The sequence below is a fragment of the Emydura macquarii genome, unplaced genomic scaffold (genome assembly GCF_026122565.2).
Source record: "Emydura macquarii macquarii isolate MOO-44397 ecotype Brisbane River unplaced genomic scaffold, CSIRO-AGI_Emac_v2 contig_3305, whole genome shotgun sequence".
Taxonomy (NCBI): domain Eukaryota; kingdom Metazoa; phylum Chordata; order Testudines; family Chelidae; genus Emydura; species Emydura macquarii.
Window position 1 is genome coordinate 4,311,724 of NW_027133442.1, and position 25,951 is coordinate 4,337,674.

The 25,951-nt window shown below is 43.2% G+C and overlaps 1 protein-coding gene across 2 annotated transcripts in view; it reads left to right on the forward strand.

The window, feature by feature from the left end:
* Nucleotides 1-25,951, forward strand: part of ANAPC1 (anaphase promoting complex subunit 1) — a 74,853-nt gene that overhangs the window by 20,462 nt on the left and 28,440 nt on the right. For both annotated transcript variants that reach the window (XM_067532828.1, XM_067532829.1), the window contains exons 10-26: nt 3,166-3,375; nt 6,420-6,515; nt 7,350-7,440; nt 7,584-7,649; nt 8,566-8,703; nt 10,728-10,868; nt 13,215-13,275; nt 13,870-14,057; nt 14,967-15,041; nt 16,684-16,949; nt 18,195-18,286; nt 19,517-19,665; nt 21,895-21,973; nt 22,085-22,121; nt 22,212-22,282; nt 22,421-22,599; nt 25,646-25,872. In XM_067532828.1, the coding sequence (XP_067388929.1) occupies nt 3,166-3,375; nt 6,420-6,515; nt 7,350-7,440; nt 7,584-7,649; nt 8,566-8,703; nt 10,728-10,868; nt 13,215-13,275; nt 13,870-14,057; nt 14,967-15,041; nt 16,684-16,949; nt 18,195-18,286; nt 19,517-19,665; nt 21,895-21,973; nt 22,085-22,121; nt 22,212-22,282; nt 22,421-22,599; nt 25,646-25,872 (2,166 nt within the window). The remainder of the gene's footprint in view (nt 1-3,165; nt 3,376-6,419; nt 6,516-7,349; nt 7,441-7,583; nt 7,650-8,565; nt 8,704-10,727; nt 10,869-13,214; nt 13,276-13,869; nt 14,058-14,966; nt 15,042-16,683; nt 16,950-18,194; nt 18,287-19,516; nt 19,666-21,894; nt 21,974-22,084; nt 22,122-22,211; nt 22,283-22,420; nt 22,600-25,645; nt 25,873-25,951) is intronic.

Sequence of the window (25,951 nt, forward strand, 5' to 3'; positions counted from 1 at the left end):
TAGCATCCTAGTGCCTCAGTCCTCAGTGTATTTTTTTCCACACTGTCCCTTTGAGATAGGGCAATGCTGTTCTCTCCATTTTATAGCTGGGGGACTGCGGCTGAGAGAGACCAAATGATTTGTCCCAGGTCAGAAAGGAAGTCTGTTGGAACTGGGAGCTGAGTGCAGGTCTCCTGAGTCTCTGGCTAGTGCCACTGATTGTGCATCCTCTCATCTGCACTGTCTTGGAGTGTGTATTGAAATTCATGTGGAGGGCAGTATTGAGGCATGGGAGATAAGCGCTGAAGACAGTCTTCTTGACTCCTGAACACTGCCTTTTCTGTTGATTTTTACAGCTGATCGTTGCAATGGTGCCTGATGATCTCAGTGAGAAAGTTGGCTGTGTCACTGTACTGTAGAATGATTTAACTTCTGTCACTAAGTTCAGATATCTGTTGCTTTCTCCTCATGTTCGGCCAATTGTCAAATGTTGTTTTTTTAATTCTTGACAAGTTTTTATTTTTACCTTTGGGATAAAGTTGTCCCAAATTGTCAGTTCTGACTTTAAGGGATAATTAAATGACTGAGCTGACTTTATGGAACAAGCTGAAAAGAGGTTGAGTGTGAATTGACAATACAGAGCATTAGATTCTGCCACTGAACCATGTGAGAAACATAAATGCATCGATTTTGGGTAGTTTCTGGCATCGGGATCGGGTTGTCCCTTGCCTTCTGCAGTATGCTGTGTAGGCCTCTGGTGTTTGTGATGTCACATGCTAGAATATCTCCAGTTAACAGAGAGCGTTTCACAAAGGAGAAAAATGAATGTCAAAATTAGAATAGTTAACATTTCATTCTCTGGGGAGTGTCTCCCTCAGCCAGGTTTCTGTCGATATTTGCATATAAATATGGATTATTTTTGCTATTCTCCCCTTTAAAAGGGCCACCAGAGAGCAGTCCACCTATTAAAAACAAGCAACACTCTCTTCTTGCTGTTGGACTGCTGAGTAGCCCTGCAAACTGTCTGTGCTCTGCGGGTCAAGTTGGGTTCTCTCCATCATGTGCATGCAGACCAAATTTGGCCTTTCCTTACACCCGTACAACCCTCTTGCCTTCTCAATGGGCTACTCAAGTGTAACTGATAAGAGTTGAATAAACAATTCCTTTGGGTTGCAAATTGGAATCCGATGCAATTCCCTCATAGTTGTGTTGGCGCTACAGGATTTTCAGGAGTCAAAAGCAGCAAAGCCATATTATTTTTTCACAGTCAGCAGACCAGACACATGATAGCTGAATATAAAGGTGCCATTTAAACATAGTTGCTTTTTAGAGTGGAACTGCATTGTAAATCTACAATTGCAACATTCTCTTTTAGCGCAAATACCTGGTGAGCACAAAGCTTCCATGCCTCCTCCATTTTGAGATCCCACTCTTGCAGCTCGGCTTTGCACCTCTGCTGAAGTTAGTCCAAGCGTGTGGAATTTGCTTCCCAAATATCACTGGTCCATTTCTCTCTGCCGTTAGCAGCCATTCTGTGACATCTTTCTGGAGCAAAACCTCAGCCTGCTCTGTGCACTTTACTATCGTGTTATCCACTTTCCTGTGTCTCCCTTGAGATGCCCCAGAGAGCTTGATTTCCTTCAAGGATCAGCCACTTTCACTTTAGATCAGTTCTGCACGTGGAGGGAAGGCTCTCCACATGCAGCACAGCTCAGGACAGAGCTTTAAGCATAAATGTAGAACCGCATTTCCAATAGGCAATGTTCATACTGGGCAGGCTGGGGATAGGTTCTCACAAAACAAGATTGGGCATTATGTGGTTTTTATTTTTCCCCTTTTGATTCCCCTCCTTTTGAAGCCAGAAGTACTTACCAAAATATTTGGAGGGCTGGTGTGTTCCTGTAAGCCAGTGTTTCTCAACCTTTTAAGTAGCAAGTACCCCCTAATCTCTGAAAATTTTAATTTTCCACAGGATTTTATATTTGCAGACTAATGTGAGCCATATGTTGGAAGAAGGGCTGAGTATATAAGTCCGTAATATGACAGATGTCAGATCTAGTGTGGGTAGGGTTACTACCTTTACACCAGGGGTGCACAACTCAAGTATGTACCTGGGCTAGAGGTGATGTTGGCCAAAGCTAGGAGGCTTTGAGCGGCATGCCAATGCTGGGGACTATAAAGCGCCGCGCCAAATTTTATGCCATAGATTTGAGAGGAGGAAGGGGTGAGAGAGAGACAGGAAAAGAGAGTAACTGGTGAAATCTGGGGCTATCATAGTTGTCAGTTTCACTGCTTAGCTAGAGCAGTGAAATTGACAAGGTTTCTGGGCACTGGGCTTTGAGCCAGGGAGGGGGGCTGCCACCTGGGCAAGTTGCAGGTGGCTGCCGCCTGGCTGCCAGCCCGGGAGGTGAGTGACTGCCACCCAATCTGAGCTGGGGCAAAGGAGGCTTCCACGCCAGCTGGGACCCAGGGAGGTGGGCAGGCGGTGCAGGCGGCTGCTGCCCGTCTTCAAGCTGGGGCACTGGAAGCGGTCCCTTGGCTTGGAGCCAGGGCACGGTTGGCTGCCACTCAGCTGTGAGGCCAGCTCGTGAGGCGGAGGAGGCTGCCACTGGGCTCCCACCTGGGAGCTGGGACCTGGCAGGAAGCGAGGGGCTACTGCTTGCCTCCCTCAGAAGCTGGGGGCTGCTGCTCGCTTCCCACCTGGGAGCTGTGACAGAATGGAAAGTGGGCGGCTGCAGCCTGGCTTCCCAGGACTGTGTTTGCTGCCGCCCGCCTCCCAGCTGGGAGCTAAGACTGGGCAGGAAGTGGGGGCTGCCGCCCGCCTTCCCCAGAAGCCAGGGGCTGCCACACACCTCCTATCTGGGAGGTGGGACCAGGTGGGAAGCGGTCTGCTGCTTCCCGGCTTCCCCAGGAGTCAGCAGCTGCCGCCTGCCTCCTCTTCACTCTGTTTTTCCCTGGGTACCCCCTGCCTGTGCCTCACGTATCCCCAGGGGTACGTGTACCACAGGTTGAGAAACTATGCTGTAAGCAAATGGGCCAGTACTGAATTAGCAACACTGAGAAAATTCAGTGCTAGCGTGTGGGTTCCCTGGCTCCCCTTGGGGAAAAGGATTCTGCTGCACACATCTGAGATTGCCTGACTTTTTATGATTTATTTTCTGTAATGGATCCTGTCTTTGTTTGCAGCCGTTCTCACTCTCCTGCCTTAGGGGTGCATTCTTTCTCAGGAGTGCAGAGATTCAACTTCTCCAGTAACACCCAGTCGCCACGAAGGCACAGTGTTAGCCATTCTCCCAACAGTGCATCCAGTGACTCCTTCCTTGCTCCAGAAACTGAGCCAATTGTTCCAGAGCTGTGTATAGACCATCTCTGGACAGAGACCATCATGAACCTGAGGTATGGAAACTTATATTTGGGTTTAAGCAGACCTGCGTTTCCACTGACAAAGACTAAAGTCAAATTGTCCTCAATACAAACTTTTTGCAAGCCTTTGTCTTTTAAAATAGATGTGTGTACTACTGAGTACACCATAATGCTTCATAACAAAGGATAGTTTAGTATTGTTGGGAATCATTTTCAAAAGGGCCTAAATCCCTGTGTCAAAAACTACTTAGGAGACTAAGGCTCAGTGAAAGTCAGGGTATGTCTACACTGACGGCGGCAAAGTTAGTGAAGACCTGCTCAGTCAATCCAGAAGTTGATGCAGTAAAACCACCCCCTCAAGTGGTGTAGAGCTGCGTAGATGGGAACGCGCTTCCCGTTGGTGCAGTGCAGTGAAGACGCCGCGCAGAAGGGAAGCACAGCAGTAGACGGGAGTTACGTAAGTGACTATGAGTCGCTTGCATAACTCCCATCGACTGCTGCCGAATCGCCCGGTAAGTGTAGACCAGGGCTCAGTGTGAATAGGCTCCCAAGGGTTTGTCTACAATGCAATTAAAAACCCACGCCTGGCCTGTGTCAGCTGATTCATGGTCACGGGACTCAGGCTCAGACATGCAAATTAATCATGAGAGACGTGACTTCTAAGTAAAATTAAACCTGACTCATGATCTCGCAATAGAACTCTCGAATGCCAGGATTGATTTTTACATCTGGACATTTGAGTTCTATCCTGAGATCATGAGTCAGGCTTAATAATTTTACTTAGAAATGCAGTCAGCCCCGGGCGGCTGGGGCTCCCGCTGCCAGCCAAATGTGTGACTTGAGAGCACCTTAAAAGCTTAGAAACCAGAAGGGAAATAAAGAGGACCCACATTTCATTGGCTTAAAAATGATGAGGATTTTTTTAATCTGATTTTTGGGGGTCTGACTCATGATTTTCCAATGGCGAAGGTTTGCGACACTGCAGGCGAAGAGGGTGTTTAATTCCAATGTAGACATTGCAGTGTAGCATCTACACCTCAGTTAAACAGCCCCTTAGCCCAAGCCCCGTGAGCCAGAGTGAGCCAGAGTCAGCTGAGACGGGCCAGCCACGGGTATTCATGGCAGTGTCATGTGCTCAGCTCACTTTTGAAAATGGAACTTGGGCACTTTTAAATGTTAACCCTTTCTGCAGTCTGTAGCAGTCTTAAGTGGGTTGTCATCACATTGACTCTCATAAGTTAAGCAAGATTGAGTCTGATCTACTTTGATGTGAGACCGTCAAGTAACAGTATGCTGCCTGCGGAAGTGATTTGGGTGAATCAGTAGGTATCACTCTTTGCAGGTGTTCAGTATTAGAACCAATGCATTGGCATTGGATTACAGGGCACTCTGGTTTTGAAGATGCAGTCTTTTTGATGAGCTGTCAAACTATTTTTTTTTTTCAATCTGAAGACATTAAAGATCCCATGGCTGTTTTTAACAAAATATCATATTAACCAAAATGTCTTAGCCAAGGGGGGTTGTAATATTCTTCACTTCTCTTCTAAGCAGTTGCATGCTGTTAAATAGTTGCTGCATTCCATTCCAATGATGAGTAAATTGCTGTGTTCATGGGTGTGGTAATGGAATGTCAGTTTCTACAAATACTGTCGACTGAGATTCTTATTCTTGAATCTCGGCTCCATTCGATGTGGTAGGTGGAACTTTTTGGTCCTTAAGAGCAATAGTAGTTGTATAATACAAATGCTTCTGGATGGGTCATCATCAGCCAAAGGGATTGAACCTGGAGCCTAAAAGCATGAGCCTTTACTCTCTGAGCTGAAAGAGCCAGATCATTAAGGAAGATGCTAAATAAAGAAGGTAGCTAAAATCACAGGAGTATCATGAGCAGCACTGAGTGCTGCTGCCGTTGTACTTTGCAGAATATCAAGTGAGCTACCCAAAGGGGAGATACTAATAAAGTTGGTATCATTGCAGCCAGTGCTAACTGAATGCTGAAGCTTTCTGCCCTTCTGTGCAAGGAGATCATGTGGTTCTAGCGGGCTGGAGCACAACTAGTGCAAAAGAGGCAGTGCAGGGCCAATTCTTGCTTTAGCAAAATCCGTTTATGTATCTTATTTCATAGAATCATAGAAGATTAGAGTTGGAAGGGACCTTAGGAGGTCATCTAGTCCAACCCCCTGCTCAAAGCAGGACTAACCTCAGCTATATCATCCCAACCAGGGCTTTGTCAAGCTGCAGCTTAAAAACCTCTAAAGAGTCCTTTGCCATCAGGGATTACATTTATTGACAGCTCATGGTGGTGCACACATGCACAGTTGGTGGCTGGGAACTTGTTCCAGCCCTTGTGAGAAGTGATCAGTGCTGGTATCACAGGGGACTCAGCTGGGTGTTTGCAAAGATACTGTGGCAGCAGTGCTCACATTATAATTGATACAGACTTCACACAGAAAACAATTCTGACCAGGCAATTTTTCTCCCTTCTAAGTCAGCACCGTCGTCATAGAAAATTAGGGTGGAAGGGACCTCAGGAGGTCATCTAGTCCAGGCCGCTGCTCAAAGCAGGACCAACCCCATTCATTATCATCATACATTAAAGTCCTTTAATCAGCTTGTTTCCCAATGACAATGCTACTGTTGAGATCACTATACAAATTCTAATGCTATTAAATGATTGAAAGAGGACTCCATGCAGATACTGCAGGCTTTCGGTGGGGACAGTTGTCCTTGAGCAAATATGACCCAAAGGTGGAAACCTAACTAGAGCAGTAAAATTTAGAATTCAACGGGAAAATAAGGCTAAAATAAATCTGAATAGGGTTGGCTTATAAAACTTCTCCCTTGAGTGTCCAAAACCAGGGAGCATGCAGGTTGGGCTATAGGAAAACTAATTTCTAGAATAGTGAGACACATTGGAGTGGGCAAACTGGCCACTCTGTGCACTGTCTGATTGATGTCCAGCCGTGTCTCACAGCTTTCTGTGCTTAATAGTCTCTTCAGTAACACTCTTCCACTTACTCTAGAACAGTGAGCCAAAGCTCTCTGCGGATCACTGCCTCTTATTTCAATATTGACAGAGAGAAGAATTCCCAAGCCTCAAAAGTATTTATTACAACTGACCTTTGTGGGCAAAAATTCTTATGCTTTTTAGTGGAATCCCAGCTCCAGTTGCGGTAAGCATGTGTGGGTTTTTCTTTTTCTGGGTAACTGTGAATTGCTGAATAAATGTTAGAGCTATAAAAATAACTAGCTAGACCTGAGTGTGTGTATACACACTCCAAAGCTAGTGAAATCTGTTATATTAACGTGATGCATGTGTCTCTCTGTCACATGAATATTTGCAGCTATAGCATGCGCAAGTTTGGACATTTAAATAAAGCTAAGATTAAAAAAAAATCATTGAACTTCCTCTGTCATGCTTGCTTTCCCACCCTATACCCTTACAAGTGTTCTGGGTAACTTAACCAAGATTATTACTTTAAATTACAATAATTAGCAGTAGAAAAATCTATATGCCTCATTTTAGGCTACGTGTACACTGATGGCGGCAAAGTCTCTGCCGTCAGATCGACTTATCTGGATCGACTGAGTGGTCAGTGAAGACCCGCTCAGTCGATCCAGAAGTCGACATACTAAAACCACCCTCGCAAGTGGCGTAGCGCTGCATCGTTCCTGTCGGTGCAGTGTAGTGAAGACGGCACGCAGAAGAGAAGCACAGAAATCGACGGGACTTACGCAAGTTCTTTGCATACTTTGCGTAACTCCCGTTTACTGCTGCCGAATCGCCGAGGTAAGAGTAGACCAAGCCTTAGAGATTTTTGTAGAAACAACATTATCTTATTTTAAAAAAGGAGGGAAGGGTACCACTGTAAAAATAATTACTTCCCATACAGCACTGTTTTAATTCTCCCTCCCTCTCTCATAATGCCACATAGGCGAGAGTTTCTGATATATAACATTTTGGTTAACTTTTTTTTTTTCTTTTTCTCTTCCTCCAAAATTTTTAGCTGTGTAAAGTTTCAAGAGAGTAACGATAAGTCACAGTTGATCTTTGGTTCTGTTACCAACATACAGGCAAAGGACGCAGCCCCAGTGGAGGTAAGAGAGAGAGAGAGAGAGAGAGAGTGTGTGCATGTGTGTGTGTTAAATACAGAACCTTGGTGTGCTTTGTCACTTTCAGTGTCTAAAGATAGTGTTTAATCAAATATAAGAAGTTTTAACTTGCTGTTTGATATTTATAGAGCATTGACACGTTGCTGGTTCTGGAAGGCAATGGAAACTTAGTTCTATACACTGGAGTGGTTCGGGTACGTACCATCTTGTAATCAAGTTAAAATTCTTAGTAGCCCAAGGCTAATGTAACTTCTGTTACCACTGTCATGTCAAGTATGTTTGATATGTAGTAAGCTGCTGTAGCAGCTACTGCTTTAGGTCATTTTAGGAGACTTCTGACATCAACGTTCTGGGGAAGTGGGCAGGCCCTCGTATCAAATCTAATCAATAGCAGGAGTTGCTGTCGGATTTGCGTTGTGCAGTGTTGGAAATGTTGCTCTTGAGTCATTGATGCCTCAGGTAACAATTTGAAAAGTGTTAGGTTTGGAGATAATGTTGCTTTATTTGATATTTTCGTGCCCAGCTTTTTAGTTGTTAAGAACAAAGAAAATCCTAAAAATATGAGAAATAAGCAGAAGTTCTCCGAGGCGAAAAGCTTTCAGTCTTTCTCATGAGGTGTCAGTGGAGTTTAAACGTCCAAACCTGATACTTTGCAAAAGACTATTGTTATGTTGTACATTCTTTTTTACACTTTTATAGTTAAAGATAGGATTAGTTATTTTTAAGTTATGTAGAAAGACATGCAATATGCTTTTTGCTTTATGTTTGGAAACTGTAAACCAGATTTTTCTAGATATTTTTATACTCTTTAAAATTGAAACTGTCATTACTTTAAGTTGACTTAAATGTGTAGCAATGATGCAAGCATGCAGAAATGTGTCAAAGTAGTACTGGAAAAGACTGTAATGTGTCAAAGCTTAGGAAAAAAGGAGTTAAAATGGGACACCTTTAAACTTGTCTACCAGTGTTTGTTTAATTGCACCATATACCCATTTTTCTTAACCTTTTTCTTTGCAGTATTAATAACTGCTGTGCTGATGCCATTGACATGGATGTGCACGCACTAGAGGAGTTTGCGCGTTAAAACTAACCATTTCTTTTCATAAAAAGATAGGGAAGGTTTTCATTCCTGGACTGCCAGCACCGTCATTGACAATGTCGAATCAGATGCCTCGGCCAAGCACCCCTCTGGATAGTATCGGTACTCCTTCCAAGCCTTTGAGCAAGCACCTTGGGCCCTTAGAGGAGGTAAGAGAAGCAAACAGTTGTATTGAAAAGTTTGTTATATACTTCCAAAAGCCCTGGTATTGTTGAGCATCTGAGTCTGTTTTCTGCTGGGATAGGCTGCTCTATTACACATTTTTGGGTATAGCTCAGTCCATGCATCTTCCCACCCCCTCCAGTGAAACAAGCCATATCAGTAAAAGTCCAGTTCTGCTGGTCTAACTGCCTCTACATTAGTGCTTCTGCCACCTCTGTTGGTCAGGGATCAACCTCTCCACACCCCTGACCAACATAGCTATGCTGACAGAAGTCTGTAGTGTAGACATGTCCACAGGTATGGTGGGAGGGGGCATAAGGTTGGACTGTGGATGATGAGAGCAGAGAGTTTTATGCTTGTGGGGAAGAGAGAAGAACCACTGGGCTGAACCCCTAGCGGTATGTCTGAGAAGATCCTGTTCTGACGAGCCTCTGACAGCTTGTCACAGAGGGACTTCTTGCTGCTCGGCTTCTCCCATTCCATCTCCTGCCACTCAAACTCCACTTCCTTCCTTTGCTCTCTGCGCCTGACACTGCTAGCCCTTGCTGCTCGGTGTGCTCCCCTCATTCATGTAATTCCTTACTCCTCTGCCACATTCAGCTTGTAGCCGTTGAGATGTGTCAGTGTACATCTGACAGAGTGGAGTTGCAGATTATGTGGTGGTAGCAGAGGACACCAGGAATGTGGTATGACTCTCTCGTCACTCGTCAGGAGGTTTAAATTGCTGACAGTGTCATTTAAAACCCATGTCTCTCTGGAAACCTAGTGTAGCTCTGCCTGTAGTGGCTCAAGAGCATGAGTAGCCACTCTTAGGAGCCAGGGCACAAACCCCAAATTGGCTGTGAGTTCTATACTTGGATTTTACCAACCAATTAACAAACGTCGGCTTCCCAGGTGCTATAATAGCCTTATCAGGAAGTCACAGACTGTTCCCTTGAGTACGCCGATCTATCTTGCCACCCAGGTGAGCTTACCTTTCTCTTAGATGGGCCCTTATGCCCAGGATCACAGCAGTATTCAGGTTTCTCCCAAACCCAAAAGACCAGTCAGTTACCCCAGGTCAATTGCATCGTACATCTCACTGCAAAGTCAATGCTTGTAGCCAATCCTATAATAAACTATATAAAGATTTATTAAATAGGAAAAGGACATTAGAGAATTATTTACATGGTAAACATAGGTACACAAATGAGTTAAAATCTTAAGTTTCAAAAAGTAATAGAAGCCTCTATAATCAGCATGCTCTGTATGTCCGTTAGGGTTAGCCCAGGCTAAGCAGCTGGGGAATCACTCATTTATGTGTAGAAACATTTTTCTCCCACAGAGTCTAAGCAGTGTGGAGATACCATCCTAGTTCCTTTTGTTTGGGTTTTTTATCCCCTCCTGCCACATGCTCTGAGCCGCAAACTCAACTGATGGGAGGAGTCCACTTGCATGACTCACGTTCAGATGTGTGTGTGTGTGGAGGAGGGCAGAACAACAAACGTATTTTGCCCTCTTTAACATCCCACAATAGTCCATCTAATGTCAATGGATCTTTCCTGTTGGGAAGGGTGTAACACCTTCTTCTGAAGAGCAACCCTTCACACTAATTAATGTCTCTCTCCTGTCTGGTGATTTACACTGTCACAGAGGCTCACAGTACAGCCACTCAAATATTACCTTACAGTATGGGGTACAGAGGCTGTAAGTGAGATTAATGCAGGCAGCAACTCACAAGCATTCAATAAAGTCTGAACATTAAACCTATCCTTGTCATTCTAATACCTGTTTTAACCACTCTAACACTCATGTGAGCCAGGCTGATTCTGACTGCATTTGTCAGTGTTCAAGCGAGACATGGCGACTTTGGCATGAGCTGGCACCTGTTCTGCCATCATCACACCTAGTCATTAGTGTCTTACTGGACACCCTAAAATGAAAGGATGGGTTTCAGAATATCCAGAGCCCAGACTTGTGAACTCATCTATTCACAATGTCAACTTTTAACTATTGTTTTGTCACTTTGCAGGGAGTGCTGTTGTCTCCAGTTCCAGAGTTGAGGGATTCTTCCAAACTTCATGACTCCTCTTACATTGATGATTGTACTTTCCAACAGCTTGGAACTTTCATTCACTCTGTGCGAGATCCTGTCCACAACAGAGTAACTCTAGTAGGTGTTTTCCTGTGGGTTGTTTCTGAAATAGAGAAAGCAAAGTATATCAAGCCCTTGTTTCTCCTGAGTAGTAAGCTGTCCAAAGAGCTTCTGAACTGCAGCCAGGTGTTGCACTTCTACATGCTAAGACTATGTCTACACTACAGACCTTACAGTGACAGAGCTGTACTGCTGCAGCTGCACTGCTGTAAGATCTCCCGTGTGGCCGCTCTATGCCAATGGTATAGAGCTCTCCTGTTAGCATAATTAAACCATCCCCAATGAGCGACGATAGCTATGTCGGCAGAAGACACTCTCCCATCGACATAGAGCTGACCACACGGGTGCTTCAGTCAGTGAAATTTATGTCCGACAGAAATGCTCGTGTAGACGTAGCTTAAGTATACACCTTACCCTGTAGAATGTCCTTTTTAGGAAATCTGCTTCTTCTTCTTCGAGTGCTAGCTCATGTCGATTCCATTGTAGGTGTGCGTGCGCCTCCATGCACGGTTATTGGAATTTTTTTCCCTTTAGCAATACCTGTAGGGCTGGCTCCGGCGTCTCCTGGAGCCCCGCGCACATGCCGCGGTATATGAGGCGCCCCCTCAGTTCCTTCTTTCTGCCCGTGATGGTTACTGGAACTGTTCTGCTTGCTTTTTGCAAGTGCTTCTTTAGTACCCTGAGCAGTCATAGCTCGTTTGCTTATCGTTCTATGTCCTTTGTTAGTTAAGAAGTTGTAAATAGTTGATAATTAAGTTAGGAGTAGTTCCTGCTGGGACTTTAGCCCTGAGTGGATCCCGGTCTCCAGGTTTCAAGCCCTGCATCTCCTGCAGCAAGTCCTTCCCTCTTAGTGACCCCCATGACAGTTGTCTAAAGTGCCTGGGGGAAGCACACAGAAAGGAGAAGTGCAAGATCTGTAAGGCTTTCAGGCTGCGGACCCAAAAGTAGAGGGAAACCTGCCTGAAGACCTTGCTGATGGAGGCAGTGCTGAGACCAGCTTCCGAGCTGGCTCAATCTTCCTCATGCCGAGCATTGCGTTGGGGCAAAGTGCCCAGTCGGCACCAGCCCTGCCACGGTACTGGACTTCTTCCTTTCCCCGTCAAGGAAGAAATGGAGGAAGCAGCGTTCGGACAGGGACCACTCCTGCGCACCGAAAAGATCCAGGGAAGCAGGGTTGAGCGTGGGACCCGTACCACCCTGACCAGCTGAGGGTCAGCAAGAGAGAGGATAGCCGCTCAGAAGTGCGACCCTGCCAAGAGAGCCGCCCCTGACTCCTGGGAGTGGAAGGGGGCCTCTTCAAATTGCGATGCCATTGACGTCGGAGGCGTTCCAGGTAGCAGGGGACCTGATGGCCCTGCCTTTGCCTCCTTTCTCCTAGGCCCCCGATACTGTCGAAGGAGAAGGCTCTGGTTTCCAGGAGGAACCCGCGATGGGACCCCCACAATGGCTGCACCGCTCCACTAACCAGAGCCATTCATCTCTGAGGACCAGGTCACCGCAAAGGGAGTCGTCATTGCAGTACTAGTCTCCGAGGAGGCACCCCGATCCCCGTCTCCGGGGCGTTCCTCGGCTGTGGAGCACCAGCGACAGAGGTGGTCTCAGTCATCATCATGGCACCGATCCTGATCTCTGGCACCGAGGGCCCCACGTTTTGACGGGCGGCACCAATCCCGCTCATCTTTGCACAGGCATTTGCTGGATGGGAGTCGGCGCTATTTCCACTCCCCAGCACTGAGGAATTCGCCCACACCAGCATGGCACAGAACCCGGTCGCCGGTGAGGGAATCTTTGCCCAGAGGATGCAAACAACACCATAAGTCTTCAGCACCGAGGCACCAATCTTCAACACAGCACCGGTCCCGCTCATCCTCTGGGCATGGATCCTCAGCAACTTATAGGAATTCAAGTACTTTTAGGCCAACAGCTCTCCCACAGACCTTGCAAATCTCAAGCTGAGGCCATGTCTACATTCCACTTATGTTGGCAAAACTTCCGTCACTCCGGGTTGTGAAAAAAACAACTCCCTGAGCAACATAAGTTTCGCTGGCATAAGTGGTATTGTGCACAGCGCTATGTCAGTGGGAGAGCTTCTCTCACTGACATAGCTATCGCCCCTTATTGGGGGTGGCTTAATTATATCGATGGGAGAGCTTTCTCCACTCAGCACACAGTGACTAAACGAGATCTTACTGCAGCGGAGTTGCATTGGTACACCTGTGCCTCTGTGAGGTCTCTAGTGTAGACATGGCCTTAGTAAAAAGCTCTGTGTTATAGATAAGTGTAATGTATAAAACGTTCTGTATAGATGGAATGTGATCTTGGTTGTACTCCTCACGATTTGACTTCAATTTTTTTTTTTTACAGGAGCTCAGTAATAGCTCGATGGTTAGGATTACCATTCCTGAAATCGCCACCTCCGAGCTAGGTAAGGTATAGAATCCAGCCCATAAAACATAACTGCACAGGGAAGGGGGAAGCACTTCATTGTACAGTTGTGAAGTGTGGTGTTTGGGCCATGATGATGTGGCACCTAATGCTGTAAGTTTCCATGATCAGCTACAGACTTGCTGACCTGTATCTAGTGAGGCTGTATAGTAGCACTGATGTATAACCAGTTGTATTCCCCGGTAACTTGGGAAAAAACTAGCCTAAAAGAAGCGTGTGCACTCTTACTTAAGAAGTAAGGGCATGAGAAGTTAGATCTGTTATATGGCTTTAGGAGTGAGCAAAAAAGGGACACTGTGCAAAAATTTTAGAATTATGTTTTCATTGTCCTAAAACAGAACAGTGGCTAATTGCTTCAAACTGCAGAAGTTTTCCTTCGGCTTGAGATGACACATGGGAATTTTCAGGCCAATAGATGGGGGACCTGTGTGGTGTTTTTTGTTTTCTTTATGGAGTTATCAGAGGGCCAGAAATAGGGCTTGAAATGGGTTTACAACAGTCCTGGGCATGGCTCCATAATACAAATGTGGATGTGACAAACAGTATAAAATTTTTCTTTTCCCACCCCAAACAGTAAAAAGGTGTTTGCAAGGAATTAAGTCTGTCCTGCCCAAAGAGGTAGCTGTGCAAATGCTTGTCAAGTGGTATAATGCTTACAATGCTCCCGGAGGACCAAGTTATCACTCTGAGTGGAGTTTATTTGTAACCTGCCTCATGAATATGATGGGTTACAACACTGACAGATTGGCATGGACACGTAATGTAAGTAAATGCACAACTTCACAGTTCGTTTTCTAGGCTTATATTGGTATTAACTAATCGTTTGCATAATTAATACTTTCATAATGTTCAAGATATTTATCCAAATACATTCAGTTCAGCAGCAGTCACTCCTTAACCTATTGTTAAACAAGGCACCTTTGAGTTATAAAATGATCTTTTCCAAATGTATCTTTTTCTTTAACCAGATACACATTCTTACTGAATATAGTGTGTCTGTGACATTTATTATGTGCCCATCACCATAATATCTAGACCTCAGTTAAACAATCGTCTGTGAGGATCATATGCGCCCTTTCACCACTGATATTGCTGCTTTCAAAGTGTGATCATTCTCTATTGTGAGTAGTTAATATTCATGCTGTTTTGATAGAACATACAGGTGACACTTCATATTTCCAGTCTCTAAGCAGATACATATGCCTTTTAAGAATAGGATTTGCAGTGCAGATACTTGTAATATTTTGGAGAATTTGCTTAGTTTTTTGTGAGAGTGGATCTTCCTACCAGCACGTTTATTTGCTAGTATGTTTACAGAAAGCAAACCCCAGGGACACACACCACTGAAACAAAGTTCATTGAAATGCATTTGCAGTATTAGCGCAGCACTAATATTAGTATTTCTCCTTCCACCAAAACCACCAAATACTAGCAAGAGTACGAAATTCACAAACCATATGCACTTATGGGTTCTGTATATGGATAATTGGTTTCTTTTCTTTGTTGTATGTGATTTTACATGAAAGTAAAGCGTGTAACTTTTAATATTCCAAGAAACAATACTTAACTTAGGTGCAGACATTACATTTCACCTATAGTTCTTTGTGGTGATTCATTTATGTAATTTCAGGGGTTTTACAATGGTTAACTTTGCCTTTTTATTTCTTGCAGCTTGATTTTGAAGGATCCCTTTCCCCTGTCATTGCTCCCAAGAAGGCCCGACCTTCTGAGACAGGATCAGACGAAGTAAGAGATGGAGTCAGCATTTACTAAAAATTAAAAGCAGGTTATCAATTCAATACAAGATAATACATTTAAAATTTAGGCAGATCAGAGGAAGCAAACTCTGACAGGTTACTTTCAACTGGGGTTTCCATGAGACTGTAAGTCTTTAGGGGAAGTCCTGTCTTCTGCTGTCTGTGCAATGTCTAGCACAGTGTGACCCTGACTAGGGTAATCACTAAGCCTTACCAACATAAGTAGTAATTCATGTTTGATCCATATTTGATTCCAGCAGCAAGCCCAAATATTGCTCCTAAGAACATGTGAAATCTTCCCAGGATGCTCTGTTCCTTTACTAATCGTCTATCCAATCCCTGTCTGCTCAGTACGTTTTAACAAGCCAGCAGTATAAAATTGCACAGCTTGTTAACTGCACATATTGTTATGGATTTTAGTAAAGAGTTCAGGCTGAAGCGGTTGGTTTCTGCAGAGACAGAAGCAGAAGTTCTTTATAGCCTAACGCCTCAGCTGCTTTATTATTATTTGATCATCACCCAAAGGTGTCCTGGGCACCTTCCAGCACAGAAAGAAAACATGCTAAGGAGCTTACCACTAAGGCCTCAATCTTGTAACTTGTTCTGTGCAGTTGGACGATGTCCTAATTATTTCAGTGCAAGCCCACGTGGGTACGGTGTTCTGCCTCCATAGCACAAACTGCAGGATCAGGGACCTAAATGAGTGCCCTGTGACACGATAAGGAAAATGACAAGGCAGCTGAGAGGGGTAGGCAGCTAAGGATGGGACCATACCAATATGTTATACAGTTAGCCAAGGCTTGTGCAGAGAGTGGTGGAGTGAAGTCGCTTTTATTTTATTTTATTTTAGATAAATGGAAAGAATGAATCAGTAGAAGGCATAATTGGCAATTTCTCATAGGTGCTACAGGAGAAGTGGACTTTCAAGAGGGGTTTAAAATAGAAGGGAGTGGTTTTGTGGACCAGTTCAGGAAGTAAGTTTCATGCTTAAGGACAGTGTGGAAGAAAGTGGGACAAAGGGACATTAAGGCTGGTGGTGTTGGTGATCAGATCACCTGCCCATCCACCATTCTGCCGACTTTAGGTTGGTTAATTAAAATACCTAAAAGATGGAAATAGGGAAGAGAGAGAATCCAAACTATGAGATCTGAGGTTCCCGATCATTATCTTTGGACAGACTTTACAGTGTGAACAGTTGGGTCTTGCATGCTGCTATAAGTTGTGTAGCATTACATCATGATGTAATATATGAACCAGAGACTGTGGGAGTTAGTGGATGTTTGATAAGTAGAACCTGAGAACTGTTAGTACCTTTTGTAATTGATAGCAGAAATGACTGAGGGCTTTGTGGTCCCTACGTCCCCACTACTGGGAGAATCACCAGCCTCTTCAAAACTTGGGAATTATGTTTGCGTCTCTCTGCCAAGTAGCTTAGAATCTTAATGATATTTATCCATGTTTGCTATAGATCATGTTACTTTTTAAACAGTTGTATTGTAAATTGATTTTTTTTTTCCATGAGCCCCACCTCCCCAAATCAAATGAAAGCAATCACCGTTCAGGACTCTCTTGGAGAGGGGAGAACATGTTTAGTGAGTGACCTATCTATTGTTTCTCTTTGTTTGCTTTAGGACTGGGAATATCTGATCAATTCAGACTACCATAGAAACCTTGAGTCTCATCCTCTGGCCAGAGCCTTGCGGTTGGATCCATTGGAAACTTCACTTCCAAAAGATGACTTTTCACCCAGCCTCAGCTTGGATTCCTCAACTCTTCTTTTCACCCACATTCCTGCTATTTTCTTTGTGCTTCATCTGATCTATGAAGAGCTTAAATTGAATAACTTGATGGGAGAAGGCATTCGTTCACTTGTTGTACTGCTTGTTCAGCTGGCAAGGTACCTCCAGTAATAAGTCACAGAAAGGAACTTGAGCTGTCATATACTTCACAGTGTCTCTTTATGACATGCACACATTATTTTTGATACTGAATTTGAGAATAAGCTTTAAAGTGGAGCATAGAGTCATAGATTTCAAAGCCAGAAGGAACCATTGTGATCTTCTAGTGTTAGCTCCTGGATAACACAGGCCAGAGAATTGCCCCAAAATAATTCCTACAACAGATTTTTTTAGAAAAACATCCAGTCTTGATGTAAAACTTGTCAGTGATGCAGAGTCTACCAAAACCCTTGGTAAATTGTTCCAAGGGCTAATTACTCTCTCTGTTAAAAATTTGTGCCTTATTTGCAGTGTGAATTTATGTAGATTGAACTTCCAGCCATTGAATGGTGTTATATCTTTGTCTGCTAAATTGAAGAGCCCATTATTAAATATTTGTTCCCCTTGTAGACACTTATGAACTGTGATCAAGTCACCCCTTAACCTTCTCTTTCTTAAACAAACTTTACAAATTTCAGCAAGCAGAGAAAGTGAGTCAGTGTCCAGGAACTTCCTGGGTCAGAGAATGTTTAACTGTAGTGAATGCCTCTTACAATTGGCACCCACATAGCGCTTCAGAAATAATCCTCAGAACTCTCCTGTTAACCCCATTTTACTGAATGGGGGAAGCTGAGGAAGAGTGCTTATATGACTTTTCCAAAGCCACAGAAGGGGATCCGTGTCACAGCCGGATGGAACTCAGAGGTTCTTGGCTTGCAGCTCTGTGTTTAGACCATTCTTCTCTCTAGATTAATGGGTCTCAAACTTCTTTGGTCTGCAATCCAAAAAATAATCCAAGCTCATCCTACAACCCGCCAAATCCCACAGGGGAGAAACCGTCTGCATTGTGTGTCTTGTACAGTGAGCTATACCCGATGTGTTTGGCTTTAACAAATAATCATCAATAATATTTAGCATAAACTGCAGGGACAGAGGAGTGAGGCCACTGAGATTAGTATTGGTGGTGACCACAGAATCTCATTAAAAAAAGCCTAAAATCACAAGTTGATGCATGGGGAAGGGGAGATATGTATCAGGGTAATGGCTAGATAGGAGAGGAAAGTCAGCACATTGCTTCTCCTGCCCAACCTACTCATCCCAGAGATGTTAAAAAAGAATACATTCACTAGCTGCAATTCATAAATCAGAGGCACAAGCAATGTTTTTCATCTTCTCATTGCCTTTTCTCATCTCTTTCACTTTAGGGATTTAAAACTAGAAGCGTATATAGATTATTACTACAGAGAGTATCCTGCACTTGTAAAGACCTCCAGGCAGACATGCATAATCGATCAAGGTGAGTTTCAGGGTGGTTGCTGAGGATTCACAAGTAAATGACTCTAGAAGCCAAGTGTCTGTACGCTGTAAAATTACTTGCTGGTAACCATTCTCACCACAACTGAAAGTGACTACTCATATAATGCAAAAACAGAGTACTTCAGTTTTTCAATGCTTGTCAAGTGCCTTGTTGTTGTACTTTGTCCTGATTTGTTAGTGGGACTGGAGATAGATATGATGTAAATATCAATCCTGATATTCCGATTTTTTTACCTTGTTTGCTCACTACTGAAATTTGTTGTGTTTGTGCCCTCCCAGTCTGTTTTTTTCAGTATTTCTGTCAGCCTTAGCATGGTAGTGAGTTAAAATTATAACCATTTGATGACTGATGATTTGAGTCCAGTGCCCAGTGGACTGTATCACAAGACCTCTATCACACTGACACTGACTGGCACCCTTGTGGTCTAGCAGAGGGTCCAAAGACTTGGGCCCGAATTGCCCTTTCATCCCTATGAATTGTCCTTTCAGGAATGGGCTGAGGAGTGTTAGCAGTGAGCTGTGGAGAAGCCTGTCCTACTGCCCATCGAATGCAGAGCCTGTTCTGTGGCTGTGCTCCTACAGTCTGCTGGGCTGGCAATCCGCTTGTCACAAGAACTACATTTTGTTAGGTTTTTTTTTTAATCCGTAAATTTAAAGACTTGTAAATGAGGGCCTAGATTTTTGCATTTCTGGTTGTCCACCCTCACAGCCACAGCTAATGAAATACAGTAGGAGTTATGCAAGAAATGCTGCTGCCTCTGGTGAATGTAAAGGCCTCTAATAACACCAGGCAAGAAGAGGCTTTTGAAACTTTTATAAGTGTTTCGAACAGGAGAGAAAAAAGAAATCAAACTAGATTGTCCTCTTACTAAAGCAAGTTAATATAAGCTGCTTGCATTACAGGGCTTTTTCAGCAATGCTGTTTGAGAATCAGTTGTATTTCTTGAGATCTTTGGATCAAGAGATAACATTGTTTTTTGAAAAGCTCATTGTCATCTCATACTTGAAATGTTAAGGTTCTTTAGTTAGACCTCCATTTGTCTGGAGGTTACATAAATTGAATTGTTTTGGGAAATGTTGAATGTACTATACCTGCTTACTTAAGAAATAAGAAAATATTGTAGGGTTTGGTCTGTACTTTAGGAATAGTGGAGCAGTCTTCGTGTTTGGTTTCCATGTGCTCAGTATGATTACTGTTAATTTGATTAAGCCCAAACAGGTTTCATGCACCATCCCTCGTTTTTTTCTGCTGAGCCTCCCAGTATCTTTCAGTGGCTGAGTTCCTGTTTGAAGGGGGAAGGAGCCCTGCCTTATCCTTACTTACCAGGAATCTGTGAAAGGAGCAAACTTGTAGTGCTGGTATGTACTGCAGGAAGAAAGCACATGTAGTGGCCATGGATCTTATCCAGGCATATCAACAGTAAGGTGCTGATGCTGCAAATGCATGCCTCCAAGTACGTAGTTTTATGCATGTGTGAATAGTTCTACTGACTAACGGGGCTACTCAGGTGTGGAAAGCTAAGCAAGCACATAAATGTTTTCACGACTGGGACCCAAAGCCAGGAACGTAGTTTAATCCCAAAAGTCAGGTTAAGAAAACATGGAAGTGTTAAGAACAATGCAGTTGGCAAATGGGAAAAATCCCCAGTGTCTCCTCCTCCCTTATCTTTATTTGGTCTGCTTTATGTTGCTTGTATTTTTTAAGTGTAAGGCTTCTTCAGAGTGAGAATGGAGAGATTTGGGCTGCAGGAGGAGGAATAGAGGTGTTTGTGTTTGAATAGGAGAACTGATGAGTGCAGTGTAGATGGGGTGCTGCCTGACTTAACCACTTTCCTTGCTTTTCCCTGCTTTTTATGGTTTGTGTTGGTGTGCTCTGCAGACTAGCAGTGTGACTCAAAATTAACAAAGTTTGGCTTGTGAGGGAACTTCCCAGCTTTTTAGCAAGTATAAATCAAAATGTATCATTAATTGCATAGATAGTTCTCAGTGTTGATACATATTATCCTCTGTGTCCTCCTGCTGACCCTGGGTCCTCTACCAGAGGGGAAATATGTATGGGGCCTAGGACCGTTGGGGTGTATGGGGTGGTGAACAGAAATGTGGGACTTGAGCTGGTGGTGGAGGACAAGTGTAGGGAACAGGAGCTCTGCTTGGGCAACCTGCCTGTGGTTTATTGGAGAGAAGCTGTGCTCTCACCAACCCCAGGTAGCTTGTCAGCATGCCTCTTCTCTCCTTAGCTTCAGCGTGGAGAAGCTGAGGCAGCAGCATCCAGGGAGCCTTTCAAGTGCTGATGCCTTGGTGCAAAGAGCTCCTTGTCTATAAGCATCCTTGCTTAAAAGAAACTCTGTCTCCATAAGCCCTACTGTCTGCCTGCTCCTCATATCTCTCCCTTCTGCCTAGCCTGGCTCCCTGCCACACTAGGAGCATGTGCAACACGTAGTGGATGAATCAGGCATACAGCTGGCCAGAATCTTTCAGTGAAAAACAGACTTGAAAATATTCTTTTCAAATGAAACTTTGCCTCTTGTGAGTCAGCTAGGCTGGCAGTGTCAGAAAGTGGAAGTGACTACTAGATCAGAACAGTTCCACTGGCTAACCTTGGTGAAACTCAGTGAAGTTATCGTGAACCGAGAAATAACTTTCTGTTTGTTTAGAGCATTTACCAAGTGGCCCGCAACTGAGATGTTATTGGTGTGTGTGTGTTTGTGTGTGAGAAGTTTGGCGTTTGTGGAAAATGTTGTGGTTTAGCTAGAGGAACCCAATGAAATGTGGGACACGCAGGGCAAAAATTCCAAGTGGGAGCATTTTTAATGTTTCCTGTCCAAAAGAGAAGTATATCACTGGAAAAAATTACATGGAAAATTAAGTAGTCTTTGTAAGTCAAGGGTGTCAAACATCTGGCCCGCGGGCCGGATACGGCCCACCAACCTTTTTGGTCCGGCCCCTGGCGGCAGCGCGCGCTGCTGCCAGAGAGTACAACACTGCGAGATGTCGCAGTGTCACGTGTTGCCACGAGACCTGTGTACTCTGGCGGCAGCGCGTGGAGCGTTGTGTGCATGAGACACAGCGCTCCAAAAGGCGGGAGAGGGACAGTGTGATCTTGGGGCATCGCTCAATACTATAATTCTTAATCATTGATCGATTCTTTTAATTGTAAAATAGTAGTAGTAGAAGTGAATTTACTATAGTTTTTATATCGCTGATATCTAGCAAATAAAATATAATACTGCATAAAAATGGTTGTGCCTAGTATTTCGATTTATGGTATGTATGGCCCACTTGAAGTATATTTAATTCAAATCTGGCCCTCTATAGCAAATGAGTTTGATACCCCTGTTGTAAGTGTTATTTTGCCAAATTTGGAGACTAAAATCAGTCATTAAAATGTAAACCAAAAAGATTTTGGTCCTCTAACTGCAAATTTCAATGTAATCTCAGTTGAGTTACTACTGATGTCTTCATAATGAACTGAGAATCTGTTTAAGTCGTCATTAACGATATATTTCTATCTGCTGACTTCAATGGATAGTCGTTGGTAATTTAATTAGCAATTTATTTAGTAATGTCAAATTTCTTTCTCCTGTGCAGAGTGTTGCACTGTACATACTTGGTGATGAGAGTGCGGTTTCAAATGAAGCATCACATTATTTGTTCAAGATAATTTCAGGTACGTGTGCTGGAATAGGCATTCTTGTGGTACACGAATATTCTTGTAGACACTTCTTATTTTTTTACCAGGTGAATGTAGGAACAATGTTATCTTATTTTTCCATTTTAGGTCAACGAAAACAGCAAACAGAACAGGATGATAATCGGTAAATTTAATATTGGTGAATTATGTATTTGCACTCTGATACTGCTATGCTTCTGATTCATTTGGGTTCTGCTTTCCCATTGTTTTGTAGATATTGTTTCAGACACAGCTCATCTGTTTCCAACCTAGGTGAAAAGTTGGTTATCTGGATGACTAGTGTGGGTAAGGGAAGCTTTTATTATTTTGCACAGTGACAATAATCTTACATAATGGTCTTATGTTTGAGCAGTCATTTTGGCTGGGCTTAGAAATATTCATTTTTTAAAAACCCTTGAAAGGTTGTTTCTCTCTAATTTTAAGGTTTCACCTTAAGAGATTTGGAATCTCTCCCCTTTGGAGTTGCACTTCCTATCAGAGATGCTATATATCACTGCCGAGAGCAGCCTGCCTCTGATTGGCCAGAAGCTGTGTGTCTCTTGATTGGGCGTCAAGATCTTTCCAAACAGGCTTGTGAAGGGAACCTGGCAAAGGGCAAATCTGTGAGTATTAACATAAAGGGGGTTTTCACAAAGACAGAAATCAATATCATACTGAATGCTCAGTTGGGAGTGCTTAAATGTTTAAAAAGTTGGACTAGCATCTCTTGATTTCATAGCTGTCCAAAATAGCTTGTTACATTTAGGAAGTGTGGTGTGTAGGACTCCAGATCGGTGAGCAAGAGTAGCATATGGTTTATAGACATTCAAGATTTTTAACAGAAAAACCAGTCTGGTGCCAGAAGAGTGTGTGTGTATAAATATGCAGACTAAATTGAATTGTTAAAGTGTAAAACAGATGGATTTTAATCCTCCTCTAAGTACAAATCTCAACATAGTTTTATGTATGAAGTGATTGGGCTCCCTACATAGCTACTTCTGCGTTCCAAAGAAGTTATGACTTTCAGAGATGAGTGAGAAGTTTCAGTGGTCTGCCCCTCAGCATGTGGCAACAAAACAGTTACAGGAAAGCAGGTATTTCCTACTATGACCTTTTGACTTGACATGACTGTGCTCTTCCTGTCCTTTTCTGGAATCTGACATCTTTCAAAAGCACACGAGTTGTTTTTTTTCTTTTCCCCTTTAGGATTTTTCTGTTGTGAGAGTCCTAGAGCACTTTTGAAAAGTATTTTTTATTTAAAAAAAAAAAAATAAACTCCCTCCTCTGATAGCTGGAATTACCAGCGCCCCATGTGTTAACAGCCCCTTTGTGCATTCTTTATCGAGGCCTTTGTCTCAAGCCAAAATGCTACTTGATAGGTTGAGAGCTTGTCGGTGGCCTTCATGAAACTACTTCATGGCAGTAGGTAGACTATATGCATTTTTCTGAGAGGCCATGAAGAGAGAGCTCCTGCTCTCTGCACATCTGGGCAAAATCCTTTCTCAGTAAGTATTTAATGCTGTCTTGGGTTTTTAGAATGTTATTATGCAGCTTTTATTATTACCTGGTGTCTCATAACAGCATATTAAAAAAAAAATATATATATAAATTAGTTTTTTTCTTCTGAATGGAAATAAGCAGACTAACAAACCTAAATCATCTTACGCTCCATCCATTAAAGAGTCATTTTATCTCTTACCAGTGATCTTTTCCCTCCAAGTTAGGTTTTGTGTAACTGTGCCTAAAATGGTATCAAATCTGACTTTTGTCACTGGACTTATTTGAGGCAGTCTTATAAATTTTACCTTAAAAGGATAAAGCGTTCTACAAAAGCCAGATTGTTTCTCCTCTTTCAGAGGGGCAGGGTGGAGTTTCCTGTTTCAGAACTGGCACTGGCTAAATGGGTGGTGCTGTTCAGTTTTAACATTTTTTACCATGTATTCATAAAAAAACCTAATTGTTTTCATTCATCAACTGCATTTTTACTCATATTGTGATATGTTGGGAAAGGATAAAGATTGTGGTTGGTAAAGATCCTCTCTGATATTTAATGTATTGTACAAAATTTTAGTCAGTTTAGGGGGAAGGGGAAAGCAACCCATTTTAGAGGCTTTCTTGTTTTGTTTGCCCCTAGATTATATCATACTGCACTCCTTATCTTTTCACTTACCTCTTTATTTATTAAATCAGGCTGTGTACAGCAGAAGCTAGAGGAGAAAGGGAAATATGCTTTCTAAATCATTTCTTCAGACTGAGGAATTTGTCAGAATTTCTGGTATGCAAAGAGCCTCTGCAGAACTTTTTTTTTTTTTTTTAAACAATTTAAGTTAATTTAGTGAGAGGTTTATTTGAACCAAGCATGGTGTAGACAAGTCCTGGGCACGCTGCACTACACTGCTCTGTCAGCACATTCTCATCCTGCTACATCATCGTCCTGGCCATTCTCTTGCTTGGTTTTGTTTTCAAGTTGAGCTTGCCTGTGCTGCTAAACTCTGTTGTGTTTCTGTGATGTAAACACACACAGACTAACAGGAGGCAGCTAGACTCAAACTAGGGTTTGATAAAGTGTTCAAGAAATGGGAGGCTTTGCTATTGAGCTTGAACATCTGGAATGTCAGTACTTTGGAGGCACACAGTATTGGTGTGTGAACTTGAAGGCACTTTGATACCACAGTGAGGGGAAACTTTGATGAGGAGCTTGGAAAAACCTGGCTAGCTAGCTAGATGCTAATGAATAATAAATCATGGAATTAAATACCACGGGGTAGCATTTAAAATATGGTACCTAACATTAGCCTCCTAAATAAATGGCCTGATTTTCAGAAGTGCTGAGCATCTTCAGCTCCCAGTTAAAGCTCTGTTTCAGGAAAACATCCCATGTGGAATAGCTCTTAAGCATGTGCTTGAGAATGGTCTAGGTATATGTGGTCCTGCCTCAGCATGGGGGGATGGACTAGAATCTATTTTCTAGTCACTAGATGATCCATCCCAGCCCTACGTTTCTGTGATTCCATGGTCAGTGTGTGCATAGCGCTTCTGCAAGGCAGGGCACCTACTGAGGAATCTAACTATAGATTTGGGAGCCCAACTTTAGGCTCCCATTTAAAAAAAAAAATCTTGGTCTAGATCTCTATTTTCTATTTCTGAACTTGGGGAACAAACAACTTGCAGGACAACTTCATGCACTTCCTTAATAGCTGTGTGTGTGGTAATTATGTGGGGGTGGATTTAGGGAAAGATCTAAAGGATCTACCGCATCTGTAGTAAGAGCTCATTTGGGAACATAGATTGCAGTGCTTCAGCAGTCAGCAACTCACACTTCTCTCCCTTCCCTCCTCCCTCTCCCCCCCACTCCCGTACTTTTCAATTTTGCTATAGGAACTTCCTTTGCTTCACCTTTGAAGCAAAGAAGCAATTTTCTATCATCTTTGAGAGTTGTTTATCCTATTTGTGTGGATGACTGTAGTTAATTCCAAGCCTAGATGTCCCAGGGATCTCTGTGCACTCGACTCTCCGAGTATTGTCCCTGCAGGTGACAGGGACACCTCAAACATTCATGTTACGGTACTAGTGTCTTGTTGACTTAATGAAGCTAGATGGTCTAGAGCTGTCTTTTTAGAAATGATTTCCTCCCCTCTTTATCTGGTTTTTTTTTTTCCTCTCAATTAGTCTGTTGCCCAGGTGCTCTCATCCGATGTGCCTTCAGGAGCTGAGGCAGAAGAGGATGATGATGGTATGAATGATATGAATCAGGAAGTGATGTCACTAATATGGAGTGAGGACTTGAGAGTGCAGGAAGTGCGCAGACTCCTTCAAAGTGCCCATCCTGTACGTGTCAATGTAGTACAGATGCCAGAAGTCAGTGACCATGAATACATAGAAGAAAAAGAAAACCGGTAAACTCTCCATGTTTCTAGCATCTGTTCACTATTGTCTCGTTTAGGTGGGAATTCCTGTAGACCTCTATATTTGAAA